Below are 19,064 nucleotides of genomic sequence, written 5' to 3'. Positions count from 1 at the left end.
TGAATTTTGACCTGTGAAATCACATCACTTGACTGCGTGAGACCAACCGAGGATCAAAACATGACCTCTCTGGACAGAAATTTAAAACATAGAGCAATCGCTTGCTTTTTAAATTTCTAATAATCTGGTTAATCACGCCCCTTTTCGTAGCGCCGTACGGCAGAATTTCGCACACACAAAGGCTGTTTCTCAATTCCAAGAACGCAGAGAATGAACTTGCATTCTTGTGGAGAGCGGTCTTGCCAGGTGTCCTCGGAAGAACTAACTCACGAGACCGCAAGGGCAGAGAACGCGTCCTTTGAGAAATGGGATGCTGCGTTCATCTTGATGGTCACATGACCTTCTTGTGTTTTAAATGGTAAATTATTTAAACATTGCAGCCTTCATACAACGATTTATTGTTTCCCCCCTCTTCAAAATATATACTTTGCATAAAAACATTATAAATATACTCTGCACAATATAAATAAAACAGATTTTAATACGAATTTCAGCAAACAAACAACCCTTAATGTGTTTATTATTAAGATATCCATGTTAATGTTTAGTTTCAGAGAAACTCCTGAGGTAAATAAGTGATATCTCTGAACTTTAATAATAAATCTAAATAAAATGCAGCGCTTCCCACCTCCAGTCGCAATGACTTCTGGGACTTCCAGAGCGAGTTCGCTGCTCAAGCCTGCATCAGTGCGTCCTCGATATCAAGAACACATCCGGGAAGTTTCACGCGTCCTCTGTACTTGCGGTCTTGAGTATTGGAACTGAACTTAGGCAGCTGATGATGCCGTTGCACGAGAACACGAGGACACAAGACCTCTGAAGAACGCATATTGAGGAACAGCCCAACTCTAGTGTGACCGCAGCTTAAGACCTTGATTAGCTTGTTCAGGTGTTTTTGATTAGAGTTGTAGCTCAAATCTGCAGGACACCGGCCCTCCAAGAACAAGTTTGGTGACCCCTGCATTAATCTATCCATTCTGATTCACTTCAAATGTTTTGTAACATATTTTTGTTTTATAGTTTTAGGACAACTTTGATTAATAAACATCCACATGTCAGTGTTTATGAATAGATTACACCAAAAAGATGTATATGGAAAAACAAATATTGAACACAATACAATTTTTTTTTTCTCATGACTTCATAATGTATACCTTTTTATTTTTATTTTTTGAGCATGTAACTTTTCCTTTTATCAGTAAATCTCAAAGCGTCTTTCCAATGAAACCTAAAGTGTGTTTGTAGCTTACTGGAGTCAGGAACTGTTACTAAAAAAGTTAGGTTGGTGTAAATTCCCAAAAGTGAGTGCTGGGCAACAGGTTAAAGGTGATGATCCACTTCAAATGTTGACTACTGTGTTTTACTGTAAACAGAGGAAATATTAGTGTTTTGAATTAAAATGTTCATATTTTTCTTTTTCCAATGCTTTTTATTATACAGAAAAATATATAAGTCTGTCAATACAGGGTGTCTGCGGGGTCTTAAAAGTTGATAAATCATAGAGAAATTTAAGGACCTTAAAGTATTAAAGTCTTAAATGTTACTTAGCATAACGAAAAAAATTATATAAAATGTATGCAATGTATGCTAAAGTTTGCCTGAATTAAATCTGCGAATATCAGGGTGCTGTATAGTTTATGAAATCAATACAATCCTGCTACAATCCTGCAATACATCATTCTGCTTTGTGCAGTAACAGGCGATACCATTATTTCTGCAGTTTTATAGGTACCAACCTGCTGAATTAGCTAGATTTAATAGATTTGTATTCAGTATATTAATAACGTTTTGGTTTTAGATTAGTTTCTTACATTAATACTTAGTAATCATACTGTAAGTTAAAATCTTGCCAGTGTTTCCGGTTGAAACCTAAAGTATGGGAAGAGTCATGTAAAAGGTCTTAAAAGGTATTGAATTTCACTCTCTTATTCCTGTATATATTCTACATTCAGAGTTGTTATTGTAAATCATAAAACTTTAAATATATTAGTTTTGTTCTTTTAGTATTTACATTAGCATTGTATAATCATATTAATTCATGAATAATATTGTACTAATTCTAATTTTACGGCAAATATACATATAAATATTTGTTCACGTTTTTTTTTTTTGGCACATGAAACACCTAAAAACTTAAATAAAATGCAATTTAGTGGGGTTTACTGACCAAAATTCTGTATGTATTTTAAAGCTTAATAAATTACACTAAGTAGGTTTTGGCCACTATTTTAGATGTGTATATATAAAAACTTTACAATATAATAAAAATGCACAGTCATAATTTGTAAATTTGTGTCTCCCATGTTAGTTAATACTTTTGTTTGTTTGTTTTTGGAGGGTGAAACTATGTGAAAGCTGTTCTCAGTCTATACTTTTAATAATAAAAACAACTATAGTTTTGTTTGATCCTTGACAGCTAATTTTGATTAACCACTTTATTTAGAAATTAAAGACTCTGCAGTTGAGCGTCTCATTTGTTCTGACAACTAGACGACTTTTCTCCTGCTTTCTTTTATACCGACTTTCATTGCGTTTATGTGTCATCTGCTTGATTTTCACAATAAAACAACAAAGGTATAAGAAATCGAAGTTTATTGTAAAATATCTGTGATTAGGGCAGTTTTGGGCTGAACCGCCTCCAGCCGTGTGTTTGTGTGTGTTTCAGTCCAGAGTCTGTCCGTGTCTGCGGCTTTGAGAATCTGGACGTCATAACCAGCTGGAGGCTGCAGTACCAGCGCTGACCGGCGGGTGTCACAGCTCGTCCCGGGGCGCTCTGAGGGGGAAATGTTTGAACTCCTCCGGGACCTCCTCGCCTTTCTCTGACCTCTTGTAGAAACCCAGAGAATCCAGCAAACTGCTGATCTCATCTGCTTTCATCTTTTTCACAGGAACAACCTGAGGTGGGAACAAAACTCGTGTCAGAAATAGTCATAGATGCTGAACAGATAGTTACCAGTGCTGGGTAAAGTTTTTACAGATAAAAGTAATTTATTACAATCTTGAGTCACTTTTTTGTAAGTAACTAAATGCTACTTTTTTATGAAAGCAATGTGAAAGCATGTTTTTTTTTTTTTGCATGTTTTTTTTTTTAAGTTTATAATAGGCTTTAGATTGTAATATTTCTTTTTTTAAGGGTAACTTTACCCAACTGACAAATATATAAACACCTAATTTTTGTCAAATGTCCTTTTTTAATAGTTGTTTTTTTATAAAGTACATATACATTTTATTCTAAAAAACATTTATTTATATAGTTTCAAATAACATTTTAGTAGATAGAAAGATAGGTATAGTTTGGCTATTATCTTTTTAAAATAATTTATATATTATTTCAATATATAGTATATTAGAGTTCATTCTGTTTCTATTTTAAGTTTGTCATGGGCTTAATAAACATGTTCTATCAGAATTACTTTTTTTTTGGATTGTACATACGGATCGTAAGTTGGATTTATATGTATTCCCTCAAATTTCAATACAATAACTCATATATGGCAACATTAAGTGTGTTATATAATACATACATTGATTTATTGTCCAGGATAAATCTTGCTTTATACACTATTGCTACAGTTTTTTTTTTACTAATTTTGATATCACATTGTTTGTTTGCAGTTTCCAACAAATTTTATGATCCAATACAACACCAAGACACTTCGTTGCATATAGTCTTTCTATAACTTCATTTTCAATTTGTAAATCTATATTATGACTAATTTATTTCTCAAATAACATAACCTTTGTTTTTCTTATTTAATGACAATTTGTTTACGTCAATCCACAATTTTAATTTATTAATTTCTGTTTTAATCAACTTCATAAGTTTTGGTAAATTATCTGCAAAACAAAAGATACTTGTATCATCTGCAAATAAAATAAGCTTAAACAACTCTGATATCTTAAGCATATCATTAATGTAAATTATAAACAATATTGGAGCTAAACTGATCCTTGTGGTATGCCACAATTTACATTTAGGTATGAAGATTTATGATTGCCAATTTAGTTATTTAGTAAGTAAACTCTTAAATAATCAAAAAAAAAAAAAAAGATGGGTATAGTCTGGCCATTCTCTTTATTTACATATAGAGTGCTCAGCATAATTGAGTACAGCCCATTTTGAACATTTGTATTCATTTCTTAGTGAATGTAGGAAATACATTTTGAACAAAACAGGTTTATTAAATTGCTATTAAAATACTATTTTAGTCACAGAGCATCTTTAGAAAATAGAAAGATAAATTCATGCAAAATATTGGGGAAGAAAATTGCTAACTAAAAATTTCAACAGAATTGTAAACTTTTTTTTTTCTCTCTCTTGAACTTTGCTCTTTTTAAATTTTGTATTTAATATTTTTTGCTAATATATATTCCTTCTGTTCCTATATGTAGTTTCTGCTGTTTTTATTAAAAAATACTTTAATTTGTGTGTATATGTATGCTAGTTTTATCTACTTTTGTATATGTAACGTAAGATTTTAATTTATTATTATTTATTTTATGCTATATTGGTTTTTATTATGACTATATTCTTTCTGTTTATACTTTGTCACCTTAGATTTTTCATTTATGTAATTTTGGGATTTAAATGGGTTTTAATTTTTCTCTTATTTTTTCTCCTTTTTTTTCTACATACTTTAATGAAAAAATCTGACCATGTTTAAAACCACCAGGTCACATATTATTGTCACTTTTATGTCAGACTGAAAATATGATTTAGAGCAGAGACGTGAAATATTTTTAGAAAGTAACTATAAAAAACTGTTCAATGGGGAAAATAGCAATGCTGAGCAAGTGATGTAAATACAATATAGAATAGATGTAGATAAAATAATCACCTTGACTTCCTCATCCTTGTCGTTGTAGAAGATGAGGCGCGGGTTTTTATCCTCCCCTGAATCATACTCCAGGTTATGACTGTAAACAACAGGTTAAGGTTAACTGTCCTCTGAGGCTGAGAGATTGTTTAAACATATGGCAGCTCTCCGGGCCTGTAAAGATTTCATTAACGTTTTACTTCCCTGTCAAACACTGCCTTAGCAAAAGCACTCATGTCAAGAAACATGAACACAGTATTATAGACACTCAAGCTGGCACAAAAAAACAAAAACAAGATTTATGATGGAGAAAAAGGGAACTTAATTGTTAAAGTCAGGATACTATAATGCCCATCGCTCCATCAGGAAATTGTAGAGCTCTGGCATCTTCTTTATGGATCATCCTACTACACTGGGAGCCTGGGAAAGCAAACAATCCATTGATAATCAGCGTTATTAATTAATTATCAAATATTTAATCTCTTGATAAAAGAAAACACATATATAAACAGTATTCAGCATTTGAAGTGGATCAAAACATTTTAAAAAAAGATGTCCTAAAAGCAAAATGTGTATTGAACAATACTAGTTTATTTTTATTTTATTTTTTTACATTAATATGCATGATAAATAATTTTAAATATATTATTTTTGAAAATCTGTTTAAATTGAAAGCATTTATATATTTATTTTTTATTATTTATTTTTTTATTGTGTTTATCATTTATTCATTCATTTATTTATTTATTTATATTTTTTGTGCTGCATTTTTTATTAAATAGATTATAAAGTTTTAAACTGCCATTCAGGGCCACAAGGGAATACTGGGTGGCCATGTAAATGTTTGGCGAAAAGACATAAAGTAACAAATAGATAATAATGAATACAATTATTAATATAGTAATGATAATTCATTAATGATAAATTATTCAAATTATATAAAATTAATTAAAATTAATTTAAATAACGATAAAATAAATGCAAATTAAATTAAAATGAATAAACAGAAATTAATATCAATTTAATGAACAAATTAATTCATTTTCCTTTGGCTTAGTCTCTTTCAGAGAGGAATGAACCGCCAACTATTCTGGCATGGGTTTTACGCAACGAATGCCCTTCCAGCTGCAACCCAGCACTGGAAAACACCCATACACTCACATTTACACATATACACTGCGGACAATTTAGTTTTTTCAATTCATCTATAATGCATGTGTTTGGACTATGTGGGAAACCTGAGCACCCAGAGGAAACCCACGCCAACACAGGGAGAACATGAAAAGTCCACACAGAAACGCTTCCTGGCCCAACCGGAACTCGAACCAGCAACCTTCTTGCTGTGAGGTGACATTACTAACTACTTAGCCAACGTGCCATCCTCAATGATTGCATAGATGTTTGAATAAATTAGCACAGTACTATATTCCACTAGGTAGAACAGTCTAACATTATATGCATCTAAATAATACTTTATTATTCCATTTGTGATGGAACTATTTTTACTGTGTAAGCTGGCTCATATATACAATACCTAGATGTCTTTTAGACTGAAAATCTCTAAAATAATGCAATATGGGACAGGGCAACTTATACTTTAAAAACGATTACTATTATTATTTTTTTTAAATCAATGGGTCAATTTTTTTAAAACCAATGTTTGAGCCCAAGCTTTGGTAAAGTACACTGTATTTAATGTGGGAAAACTCAACTGTAAAAATTAACAAGGTAACTTGTTGACATTTTAGTTTGTCAAAATATAATGTATAAGAAAAAATATATATTCTGTAGAGAACTAAGTCTGTCAAATAAGAGAAAATGTACTGGCAGCTTATTACAAGGTTTTTGTAAGGTAATGTACAACACCAACCAAGACAATATATCACTTTAAAGTATTAAAAATCCTTTAAACTTTTCAAGGTTAGAAGTTATTTAAAGATAGATTAAGCTCCCATTATCAGGCCAGAATGGGGGGAGTTCGGGTTCTAAAAACCCACCCCTCACTGACAAAAGTCAAGAATTTGTCCCATACATGAACCTATTTGTCCTATCTTTACTGCTAAGGAGTTGTGGAAATAATCAATCGAAAGAGATCAATCGGAATCCCGTGTTGACTGTCGGCACTGAATTTCCCATTCTGAAATCATGCCGTACCAAATTCGATGTAAAATTCTGACTGAGGAAAGTTTAATGTACTAACCGGTTTGTTATTTGCCTAATAAATGACAAGAGGCTACAGTTTATTATTTTAAACATTAACAAGTTCCGTTTTTTTCTAATATATGATCTAATAAATTTATATTTTAAAAACAAGTCTTGTTTGCACATTTCTTTATCCTAAATCTTAGAAAATGTTTTTGGTACATCAAAGTTTTGTTTAGATGACCCTCCGACAAGCTAATCCAGCAAAAAATAGTGCTAAATGTTACTAAAATGCAACATTTAAATAGAAAATGAAGCGAATAACAAAAAAAGTCCACTTTTTGAGGAAAAAAATACACCCCTTTCACCAGGCTGGCTATAGGCATCTAATTCAAAACATAAATAAATAGGGAGAAATTACAAATATAAACATGAATCATAAAATACAGAGCAGCTAATTTACAGATATTTTTACAGTGTAGTGTTAGCATTTCTATTTGCATATTTGACATGTATTTAGCTTCGACACTAATTAAAAGTTGTGTTACATCATTGAACCAAAAAAAAAGCCTTGCATCAATCACTCACCACCAGCTTTCCTCTGGCTATAACAAGCTTGTCCTGGTCAGTGGTGCTTTCTGAAAGATTTTCAGCTGTTCTCCCAGTGGCACATAGAGCCAGGAGGGCCACCAGTGTGAGCCACATGCTGCGTTCAGAATAACACACCTCACCGTTTCCAAAAAGATTGAGGTCCTGTGCTAGAAATGAGGGTCACTACAGTAGATATGCACTGGCTGATAGGTAGTCGCCAACATGTGGCGAAGTTTGATTGGTCGATTTGGTTCAGGGGAATTGGATTGAAGTCTTTAGCGTGTGGAAATGATTGATTATTAGCAGGGTCAGACAGATTCTGAGGAGATTTTTGCCAATTCTGCCTAGAACTTTGTAAATAAAAATAAAATATGTGAATTTATTTTAAGAGTATACAAATTAAAAACACAATTAACATAATTTTGGACTGCACTGTAAAAAATTTCCAGGTTTTCACAACAAGTTACTGTAATTTTCCACAGTAAATTACATTAGTATCCCTTCACAGTATTTAACTGAAAAATTCACAGTAATATGTTGTATTCATAATTTTATTGTGAAATTACGGCAGGTAGCATGATTACAGCAAATTACTGTGAAAAGGGCTATATCTTTTGCACGTTAGTTATAGAAATTCAAACCTTTTTTAATTCAACATAGAAATTAATACAAATGAACTTTTAACAGATAATAACATATAATGTTATAGCCCCCAAAACGATTTGGTTACCAACATCTTTTTGGTTGTACTGCACTTTTATTTAATTTTATACAGTTAACATAGAATAGGAAATAATATTTAATAAACATTTACATTTAACATAACTGTGTGCTTAGCCAAAACATAATAAACTGGAATAAAAAGTAATTAATTAATGAAACCAAAGACTGTTAAACAGCCAACAATTATTTCAATGTCAGGGTAAATGTCTGCTTTAGACGGTTTCATGAGTATTGGGCACCTGTCATTGCCTGGAGGTCACTAATCTTTAATTTAGAATTAAATATATATGTATAAAAAAAATTTATCTATATAAATAAACCACAGATTAGAGTTTTAACCAACTACATTCTAGCATGAAAAACAGTTAAAACTTCATTTTCGGACGCATAAAGAGCCATCGAAGACGGGGCAATTGTCCCAATGTCTAGCCTGAAGACAGGCGCCTCTCGGCGGATACATGAGTAATGAGCGCCGTTACCGCCTGGAGGTCATAGATCTCCGCTAACGGCAAAACACACTTAAAATTACACACAATCTTTACTAACAATCCACAGATTTGAGTTTTGAAGAACTACATTCTCGCATGAAAAAGTGTTAAAACTTTATTTCATTACATATTACAAGCAATATTTATAATATTATGTGCCTTCTCATCCACCATTACAGCTTGATGCAGCTTGGTGCAAAATGAATCCTGGGAGGAAAAAATAATAATTCTCAATTAATACACTCCAAACGAACTTTATTCTTATTGTTAAAATCAGAGATATGTAATATTTTGAATGGCGAAGAAAATAATTAACTTTATATTTCAATCAATATATTACTTTTGCACTGCTTCGGTTCAGGACTCGTGTGAAATTGAATCAGATTCAGATATTTTATCAGACGTGTTCATGAGCTCATAGTCATCAACTAGCAATTTGTGTACAAGCAGTACACGAACCAAGCAATATGATGAAATATTAATGAATTATATGTTTGCGTCTTACAAATTATACAAAACGGAATCGTTTTCAGGCGAATTCGACTCTTTACTGTTCACTTAAAGGAGCCGAATTCGACTCTTTACTGTTCACTTAAAGGAGCCGATTCATTTAATAGAACTGACTCGACTCAACCGCAAACAAGCGCCATTACCACAGACAACGCGTCGTCTCTTCACCCAACGGATTCATCCTCGGTAAGTGTTAAAATATGACTTTTGTCCGTTAAATGATTGTTGTATGTGTATTTCTGTATATTGCATGTCATTTAACAGGAATTTACCGAGTATCTCAGTTGTACTCGCACGTAAGTTACAGGGTTTAAGCGCGCCTTTTTTTAAAACAAGAAATTAACGACGCCAGATGGTGATTGTAGTGTTTTCTGAGGTATTAGCATAACGTTAACGTTAGTTCCTGAAAAAAGAAAGGGAATTTTCTTAATTAACGTCTTGTTAACTGCATTTTCTGTTTCAGTACAAGACTGAAGTAAAGGTGAAATGACTAAAGTTTAGGTAAGCTTTGACCTTCTCTTAAGTTAACGTTACGGTTAGTCACCATCATGTACGTTAATTTTGTTCACTGTAACGTTAACGTTAAGTTAGTTAAATAAACTCATTATGAAACAAGTCTTAACTGTTTTATTAAATGAGGCTTATAATACAATTCAGTTGTATTCTTTTAAACTAACACTAACACAGTACATACTGTATATTTCTCACTGGTGTTAATGCAGTGCTAACATTTACTAATGAGAACTAATTGTATATTGTCACTAACTGTAGATTTTATTTTTTGGTGTTCAGGTGTACCTGATAATAGCTGAAGTGTGAGGTGAGTGTAAATTCTGAGCAAACAAATATAACCTAAATTCATTATCACAATCTAAACCTATATATATATATATATATATATATATATATATATATATATATATATATATATATATATATATATATATATATATAGAATATGTGTGTGTGTATGTGTGTGCGTGTGTTAGGTTGAGTCTTATTCTAATCTAATTATATTCATATTTTTTTGCAGCCACAGCCATTGATGTTGAAACACTGATGCTACCAATCAACCCTCGCTTGATTATTGAAGGTAATGTTAATGCCTTCCTCATTTTTATTAGATTTTTAAATGTCAGGTTTTTCACAGATTTGTTGTGAGCGGTTTCTTGTACAAACTCTTTTTCTTCTTCCAGGAGTTCCACCAGTACCTCCAGTAGTAGTAAATATTAGACAAAGATTTTTTTAAACTATAGTTTTTATTTTTATTAGCAATTTTACTGGGCATGTGTGTTTGTTTGCTTGGTTTTTAATAGGCAGAGCATGGAATGTCAACTTTGTTTCTACAAAAAAATGTAATTATTCACAAACACCTTTAATTTAGTCCTTCTTTCCCCCTTTTAGTCTTATTCCTTGGACTCGGAGGGTCGAGTGGTCATGGGACCTCACCTGGATTTCACAACTGACTTTGGATCTGGTCTGAAACTGAAGTATGCTGAAGATGCCTTTTGCACTCTGGAATTTAAGGTAATGTCAACAATAAATATTGTAACTGAGGGCTTGTTTTGGGGGGGTTAAACAAGGAATGTATAGGAGCACAAGTCATGACTCCCCTTGTCCCCTTGTTATAAAGGGCCGTGTTGCAGGCACAATTTGTTTGTCTGTGCTGGAGACCAGAGGGGAAGCTGTCTTTAAAAGGACGAGGCTCTTTTACCATATGTGAAGTTGCCTATTCAGGTGAGTGGATTACATGCAAGTCATAGAAATGCATAAATAGTGGGAAATTTTTACTGGGCAGCACAAATTAAGTGAAACTCAAAAAACGTTTAAAAATATTTGGAATATTTGCAAAAAACTTGATTGAAATGAATACAACACAAGTGCTGTATCACTTCAATCAAGTTTTTTTTGCAAAATTTTCCTAATATTCAAATCATGAAAAATTAGCTTGATGCAAGAAACATCCTGCTAGTATTCAAGAGCAAGTACTGTGATGCATGTGTTAACTTTGCAATAAGTGTGAACCCAGCATTAGATTATAGTCTGTAAACAGAAAGTGTAAATCAAATTAACTGTTTTAAAATGCTCTGCCTAGGTCATTAAAACCACCATTTGTTGTTGGACTGTTCTTGATTGTGTATTTGTGATGGAAATGTTTTTCAGATGTTTTTGTTTAAATGATTGCAGTTTGACTGAGCTACAGTATTGTCAGCATGTTCAAACTGAGCTAACAGTAATTTTGCTCTGTAGTGCAGCAGTAGTGTCCCAGTACTGTTGTATGAAGCTAACTGTTTGTCTGCCCTTTTGCTTATAGGTGCTTTTTGGGCACCAGTTTGGAGATGGGAGACAGACGAAGTCAAAGAAGCAGAGAAGACACATCAACCAGCAAGTGTGTAAAATTATCAGGAAAATGATTGACCTTGAATAGACGACTGCCTAATTTAGCAAGAAGTTTTGTCTCTCTCTCTCATGTGTATGTGTATATATATATATATATACACACATGAGAGAGAGAGCGCACTCTGAAGCACTGCTTTTTATATGTATGCTACATATGATGTCAGATTTTTTTTATTAATATGTTCTTATAGTATTTTTTGAGGCTTCACCTTCACCTTTTGACAGTTTTCTGAAATGTTTACACAGATGTCATTAAGCTGTTAAATAAATCTGTAAAATGTATGTGTGTTTGTTTTTATTTTGATTTTAGAGTCTTTTCAGATCACCCAAAAATGAAGATTCTGTCGTCATTTACGCATCCTCAGGTTGTTTGGACACAAAGAGGAATATTTGATATTTTTATTCCTGTGTTTAACAAAAAAATCATTTTTAACAGAGCTGGAACAACCTGAGGGTGAGTAAATCAAGATAGAATTTTCATTTTTGTGTGACCTAAAATTGCTTTGAAATTTTACAGCACCAAACTGTTAAATTACAGTAATCCGGGATATAACTGTAACTTTACAGTTAAATCAGGTATTTAAACCGTAACCTACTGCTAAATCACAGTAATCGTTTTGCAAATTTACAGTAAAATATAGTTAATTCCACAAGATAATACTGTGAAATTACAGTAACGGACTTTATTATCTACTGTAAAGTTACAATATATGGTTGTAATTTCACAATAATTTAATGTGACAAAACCACAGTAAATTACTGTGAACTACCTCACAATAATTTACTGTGAATTTACATACAGTAATTTACTGTGAAAGTAATGCAATTATTAGCCAGTAATTTACTGTGAATTTAAGGTCAAATTTTTTACAGTGTGGAAAAATAAGAATCGTAATTAATTGCATCCAAAATAAGTTTGTTTTGACAATTTAAGTGCACTGAAAATAATGATTTATTGTATTTACTTAAAGAGTCCCTATTATACATTAAAATGGGACATATTTTGGTTTGTCTTTCATTGTCTTTTAAAATGCATTTATTTATGCATTTATTTTATTTTATTTTATTTATTAATTTTATTTATTGAACATTTTGATTTTGAACTAAGCCTGAGATCCACCCAACAAAATATGTAAAACAAAAATAAAAACAGTAATATTGTTGAAAGTACAAAATCAGGATTGAAACATAAATGATACAGTCTCTCATATTTGACCAAAATTGTACAGTTTCTTTTTACTGGCACCATTTATTTTGGCTCAGGTATTCCAGACTAATAATGTCCAGTAGATAGAGCCTCCTGGATATATCAGTTGGAGCAGATGAATCCAGCCATAGTTTCAGGACTGTTTTTTCAGTCAGAACAACTGACAGAGTCCTTTTTTGGTTGATGGATAAGGAGAATGAGGAATCGTCCAGCATAAGAAAAGCAATGGGTCGAATTGGATCTGAGTTTCCTTTTGTTCTGATAGAAACGCTCGTACCTTGGTCCAGAATAATGCAATTTGGGGACATTCCTAGAACATAGGTATACAAGTAACTTGTGTAGAGTTGTTACATAGGTGACAAAAGGGGTCTGTTTTCTTTACATTTTAAATGACAGGTAAGGGGTGGCAAAAGCTTAGAAAATTAATTTATAAATCATTTGGTGGGCTGGATTTTTTACATTTAGAAAACTCCCAGAAGCCCTTAATTGATATATTTGAATATTAATATGTATTTATTTTTGCCTAATTATCCCAGAAACTTTCATATGATTCGTTCAATGATTCATTTGTTCCCAAACTCTTCAGCGCAATGCTAATCTGCCCTGATTGGACCGATGACCCAGTGTGTTGCCATTGGTCGACAGCGTTTAGCACAAGACACACCATGGCTTATCAACAGTATTGAAGTAGTCAAAGTGCATAGTGTATTTGTGAGCATAGCTGCCAACACTCCTGTTTTTTCCCGGGAGTCTCTCATATTTCAGACCCTTCTCCTGCATTTCAGACCCATCTCCCACCACCCTCCGATTTTGTTATTTATCCTGGAAAACTCATAGTTTCAATGTGGCATTAGACGTGATATGAGAATATAAAGAGTTAAGCATATACACTACAAGTGGTTACAAGTATAAAAACACAATTAAATACATAATTTGCAAGCTTAAGAAAACAAGGAGGCAACCATTTTAATAGTACTTACACTTGTGAAATGGAGGAAGAAACTGGTCTATGAACTGTGTACTGATAAAGTTCCTGTCAAGCCCTGACAAACTCCCACACAGGCACGTGCACACAACCTGTGCAGTGCACATGCCCTTTTTAGTCTTGGATAGAAAGTGCCCTTCCAAAATTATCAAAAGTGCCCCCGCGACACACCCTCCCTCTCGCCCTTCAGTAGGCGCGCGACAACACCGCTCTTGAGTACGTGCGCTCAACACCCCCCCGGCTTTACAGTACGCGTGCGACAACACAGATAAAGACAACGCGTGCGACACTGCTCTTCAGTACACGCACGCGACACAACAACAACAACAACAACAACAACAAACACCCCCCCCCCCCCCCCCCCACACACACACCCACACACACACACACACACACACACACACACACAACCCCCCGCTCTTCAAAAATTTTATCCTGCACATGCCGTTTGGAAAGTCTCTGCACGGGCCTGCTCCCACACATCAAGTCATTTCTGATTCTTCCTTTAATGAATGGCTGATGAATCCCCTGTAGAATGCTGAAGCACGCGTCTGAAAAATGGCTCCTGTACTAGTAGGCAGGGCTTTGTTCACCATCTTGACTGTTACACTTTTCCCCATTCATAAAAATACGAATGACAAGTCTTGTGTGTTCTATATTTTATGATTGTCCATGCACAACTCAAAAATAAACAAATATGAAGCATCTCATGTTGAGCAAGTTCATGAATAAAGGACATTTTATAGATTTTTTTTCTTTCTTTTTGCCATCAGCATTCATGAATGTTGTTTGAATCTGTGCACGAGGTTACCCTAGAAATCTCAGCTGCTTGCCCTTTATAGGTGTCGCGGTTCAAGATTATCCATAGCGCCACACGCTCGTTGGTCGAAATGTCTTTTTATTGTAAACGTGGTTCTTATTCAATTTGCTTCAAGAAAAATTGTATTGTTTTTGTATTTTTATTAGGAATCTGATTTCTAGTGACGGTTATATATATTTAAATATTATGGAAGGGAGACAGGTGGAGAGCCACATATTTTTGGTCAAAGAGCCACATAGGTTCCCTGCCACTGCAATGATTTTTTTTTTAGTGTGTATGTTTATTATGTACATCTATGTATATATATTGACTTAAAATGTGGTCATGATACAAATTATATTTACATTTATACATCTATGAACAAAATTGTATAGTTTTGTTTCAATCACACACACATAATATATATATATTTTCAGGACACTTCTATACAGCTTAAAGTGACATTTAAAAGGCTTAACTAGGTTAATTAGGTTAACTTGTTTGGGTAATTAGGCGAGTGGTTTGTTCTGTAGATTATCGAGAGAAAAAAATAGCTTAAAAGGGCTAATAGTTTTGACCTTAATGTTTTTTAAAAAATTAAAAACTGCTTTTATTCTAGCTGAAATAATAAAAAAAAGACTTTCCCTAGAAGAGAAAATATTATCAGACACACTGTGAAAATTTCCCTGCTCTGTTAAACATCATTCAGGAAAAATTAAAAAAAAAGAAAACAATTTCAAAGGGGGTTTAATAATTCTGATTTCAACTGTATATTTACACACATGTACATAAATTGACTCAATAATGAGTTAAAAATCTGTTGGCACAGATTTCGTGTGAGACTAAATCATTCAACTAATTTAAGCAAAAAAAGCAAGCTTATGGATAGATGTGACTAGGGCAAATGCTTTTTTGAAGTTAGTTGAAAGTTAGTGGTATATGTAATCTTTTTTTCTCTCCCTCTCTCTGTTTGTAGCAGCTGTGTGTGTGTCAGATTGTCTCACAGTTTTGCTGATGAATAACCAGCTGAGAGTCTCAATACAACACCTGCTGTTTGAGCGACGCTCAGAGTTCCCGTTTTAGATTCTTCCTTAAATCCATGGTGGCTTTTCGTTTTTGGTTGAATTTGTTTTTTAATAGTTTCTCTCAAGTGTAACCTTTTGTAGAAGGTGGAGTTGATGAGGGATGAGTGTGTAATTGTTACACATATTTGATTAACAGTCATTCATATACTGTACTGTATATATTAATTGCTTGTGTATTGCCTATCTATTTTAGGCATGTTCAACATTGAAAAAAATATTTTATGTAGTGCTGGGCAAAGATTGTTTTTGGTTAATCGCATTCAAAATAAAAGTTTAACATGAGTTATGTGTGTTTGTTATATTTACACTCACCAGCCACTTTATTAGGTACACCTTACTAGTACCGGGTTTTACCCCCTTTTACTTTTAGAACTGCCTTAATCCTTCGTGGTATAGATTCATCAAGGTACTGGAAATATTCCTCACAGATTTGTTGGCCACATATCCATGACGCAAATCTCGCATTCCACCACATCCCAAAGGTGCTCTATTGGAACATTGTCATGTTCAAGAAACCAGTCTGAGATGATTTATGCTTTGACATGATGCGTTCCCCTGCTGGAAGTAGCCATCAGAAGATGGGTACACCGTGGTATTAAAATGGACTGATATGGTCAGCAACAATACTGAGGTAGGCTGTGTCGTTGACGCAATGCTCAATGGGAACTAAAGGGCCTAAAGTGCGCAAAGAAAATATCCGCCACATCATTACACCACCACCACCAGCCTGAACTGTTAATATAAGGCAGGATGGATCCATGCTTTCATATTGTTGATGCCAAATTCTGACCCTATCATCTAAATGTCACAGCAGAAATGGAGACTCATCAGACCAGACAATGTTTACCTATCTTTTATTGTCCAATTTTGGTGAGCCTGTGCAAATTGTAGCCTCAGTTTCCTGTTCTTAGCTGACAGGAGTGGCTCCTGGTGTGGTCTTCTGCTGCTGTAGCCCATCCGCCTCAAGATTCAAAGTTTTGTGCATTTAGACATGCTCTTCTGCATACCTCTGTTGTAACGTTATTTATCAGCTCGAACCAGTCTGGCCATTCTCCTCTGACATCAAGGCATTTATAACCACAGAACTGCCGTTTACTGGATATTTTCTCTTTTTCAGACGATTCTCTGTAAACCTAGAGATGGTTGTGTTTGAAAATCCTAGTACATCAGCAGTGTCTGAAATACTCAGACCATCTCGTCTGGCACCAACAACCATGCCACGTTCAAAGTCACTTAAATCATCTTTCTTCCCCCTTTTTGAACTGCAGCAGATCATCTTAACCACATCTACATACCGAAATGAATTGAGTTGCTGCAATGTGATTGACCGATTAGATATTTGCATCAACGAGCAGTTGCATAGGTGTACCTAATAAAGTGGCCGTTGAGTTTATAATTAGTATGACTTTGTAATACACACCACATAGATAAACTCCAAACTATAGGAAACGTCTTTTGCATAAATTTATATTATTAGTATTATTATTGTAGCCTTTTATTTTAACAGTAAAGAAGCTCATTGAGGTTAAGAACTTTTTCACATGTACATCAGTATTCACAGCCTTTGCTCAATACTTTGTTGATGCACCTTTGGCAGCAATTACAGCCTCAAGTCTTTCTGAATATGATGCCACAGGCTTGGCACACCTGTCTTTGGGAATTTTCCCTTTTTGCAATATCTCTCAAGCTCTTTCAGGTGGGATGGGAAGCGACGGTGTGCAGCCATTTTCAGATCTTTTCAAGAGCACTCTGAAGCAGGCTTTCATTCAGGATGTCTCTGTACATCGCTGCATTCATCTTTCCCTCTATCCTGCTGCTGAAAAAACATCACAGCATGATGCTGCCACCACCATCTCTCCACAGAAGAAAGCTGGAGCTCAGACAGAGTGACCATCGGGTTATTGATCACCTCCCTGACTAAGGCCCTTCTTCCTTGATCACTCAGCTTAGATGGCTGGCCAGCTCTAGGATGGTGGTTCTAAGCATCTTCCAGAAATATTTCTGTAACCTTCCCCAGCCTTGTGCCTCAAGACAATCCTGTCTCGGAGGTCTACAGACAATTCCTTTGTTTTCATGCTTGGTTTGTTCTTTGGCATGCACTGTCAACCCTGAGACCTATATAGACAGGTGTAAGCCTTTTCAAGTCATGCCCAATCAACTGAATTGACCAGAGGTGAACTCTTAATTAAGCTGCTAAAACATCTCAAGAATGATCAGTGGAAACTGAATGTACCTGAGCTCAATTTAGAGCTTCACGCCAAAGGCTGTGAAAACTGATGCACATGTGATTTTTTTAGGTTTTAATTTTTAATAAATTTGCAACAATTTCAAAAACTTTTTTTAACATTGTCATTATGGGGTATTGTGTGTAGAATGTTGAGTTAATAAATGAATTTAATCCATTTTGGAATAAGGCTGTAACATAAAGAAAATGTGGAAAAAGTGAAGCGCCATGAATACTTTCTGAATTCACTGCATATACATAATAAAGATACACAGACAGTACACAGTCAAAACAAACAAACATTTATTTTGTATGCAATCAAGCTAATTTAATATAACTTACTGATTGGTAGGGTGACATGAGTGAGTCTTTGGTTCATGAGTGTGTGTGTGTGTGTCTTGTGAGATTTAAATTGTTAAACATTTAAAACTTTTGAATACATCTCCATTGTCTTATTGTCAAATTATTTGCAAAATGTGGGTAGACGCCGACATGTACACAGAGTAATTGACGGCAGTTCATGTTAACCTAATGTCAACTCTGCCCACCTGTGCTGTGAGCCCCTTATTTTGTGTATTTACACACAGTAGCATATACTATATACATTCTCATCTGAATGACTTCTGTATGGCTGTATTCTGTTACACAGCGCTTGCATAACGCCATTTATTCTGAAAGGGAGGAGTGTGTTGATTTTAGGTCACCTACAGAGGGCGACCGTGACACAGGATGGACTTTTTGGCTGTGTTTCTGGTAAAAGCGCGTCCAAAACTCTTGCCACAGACAATTATGTTTCCAGTGAAAATAAACCATTCTCTATAGGAATGCAGCAGTGAAGATATCTTGCTTGATGATTCTGAGGCAGAGCTGGGGCCCATATGTCTGCCTGTCTTTCTTTCTGCCTCCGTCTTTGTCTCTCCATCTGTGTGCGTGTATTTCTGTCTGTCTGTCCATCTCTCCATCTTTCTGCCTGTCCTTGTCTCTCTCTTCATCTCTCTATCTGTCTTTCCGTTTGCCTGTCTGTCACTTTCTACTGTATCTACCTGTCTATTTTTCTCTGTCTATCTGCTGTTTGTCTCTTCTTTTGTTGGTC

At 34.3% G+C, this 19,064-nt stretch overlaps 1 protein-coding gene and 1 long non-coding RNA gene across 2 annotated transcripts; one reads left to right on the top strand and one right to left on the bottom strand.

Annotated features, from left to right (window-relative positions):
• Nucleotides 1–2,575: 2,575 nt before the first annotated feature.
• selenoe (selenoprotein e) lies at nucleotides 2,576–7,738 on the bottom strand. The gene is given in 4 exon segments (NM_001195784.3): nucleotides 2,576–2,895; nucleotides 4,839–4,917; nucleotides 5,161–5,237; nucleotides 7,548–7,738. Coding segments are annotated over 4 exon segments (417 nt in total). The 5' UTR covers nucleotides 7,665–7,738; the 3' UTR covers nucleotides 2,576–2,751.
• A 1,679-nt stretch (nucleotides 7,739–9,417) lies between these two features.
• LOC110439807 (uncharacterized) lies at nucleotides 9,418–11,952 on the top strand. Its single transcript, XR_002458847.3, has 7 exons — nucleotides 9,418–9,457; nucleotides 9,735–9,772; nucleotides 10,064–10,091; nucleotides 10,305–10,364; nucleotides 10,676–10,798; nucleotides 10,905–11,008; nucleotides 11,586–11,952. It is a non-coding gene; the product is annotated as an uncharacterized lncRNA (long non-coding RNA).
• The last annotated feature ends 7,112 nt before the right edge of the window (nucleotides 11,953–19,064 follow it).

The sequence above is a fragment of the Danio rerio genome, chromosome 5 (assembly GCF_049306965.1).
Source record: "Danio rerio strain Tuebingen ecotype United States chromosome 5, GRCz12tu, whole genome shotgun sequence".
NCBI lineage: Eukaryota > Metazoa > Chordata > Actinopteri > Cypriniformes > Danionidae > Danio > Danio rerio.
The sequence above is the reverse complement of the archived record's forward strand: the minus strand, read 5'-3'. Positions and strand labels throughout refer to the sequence as shown.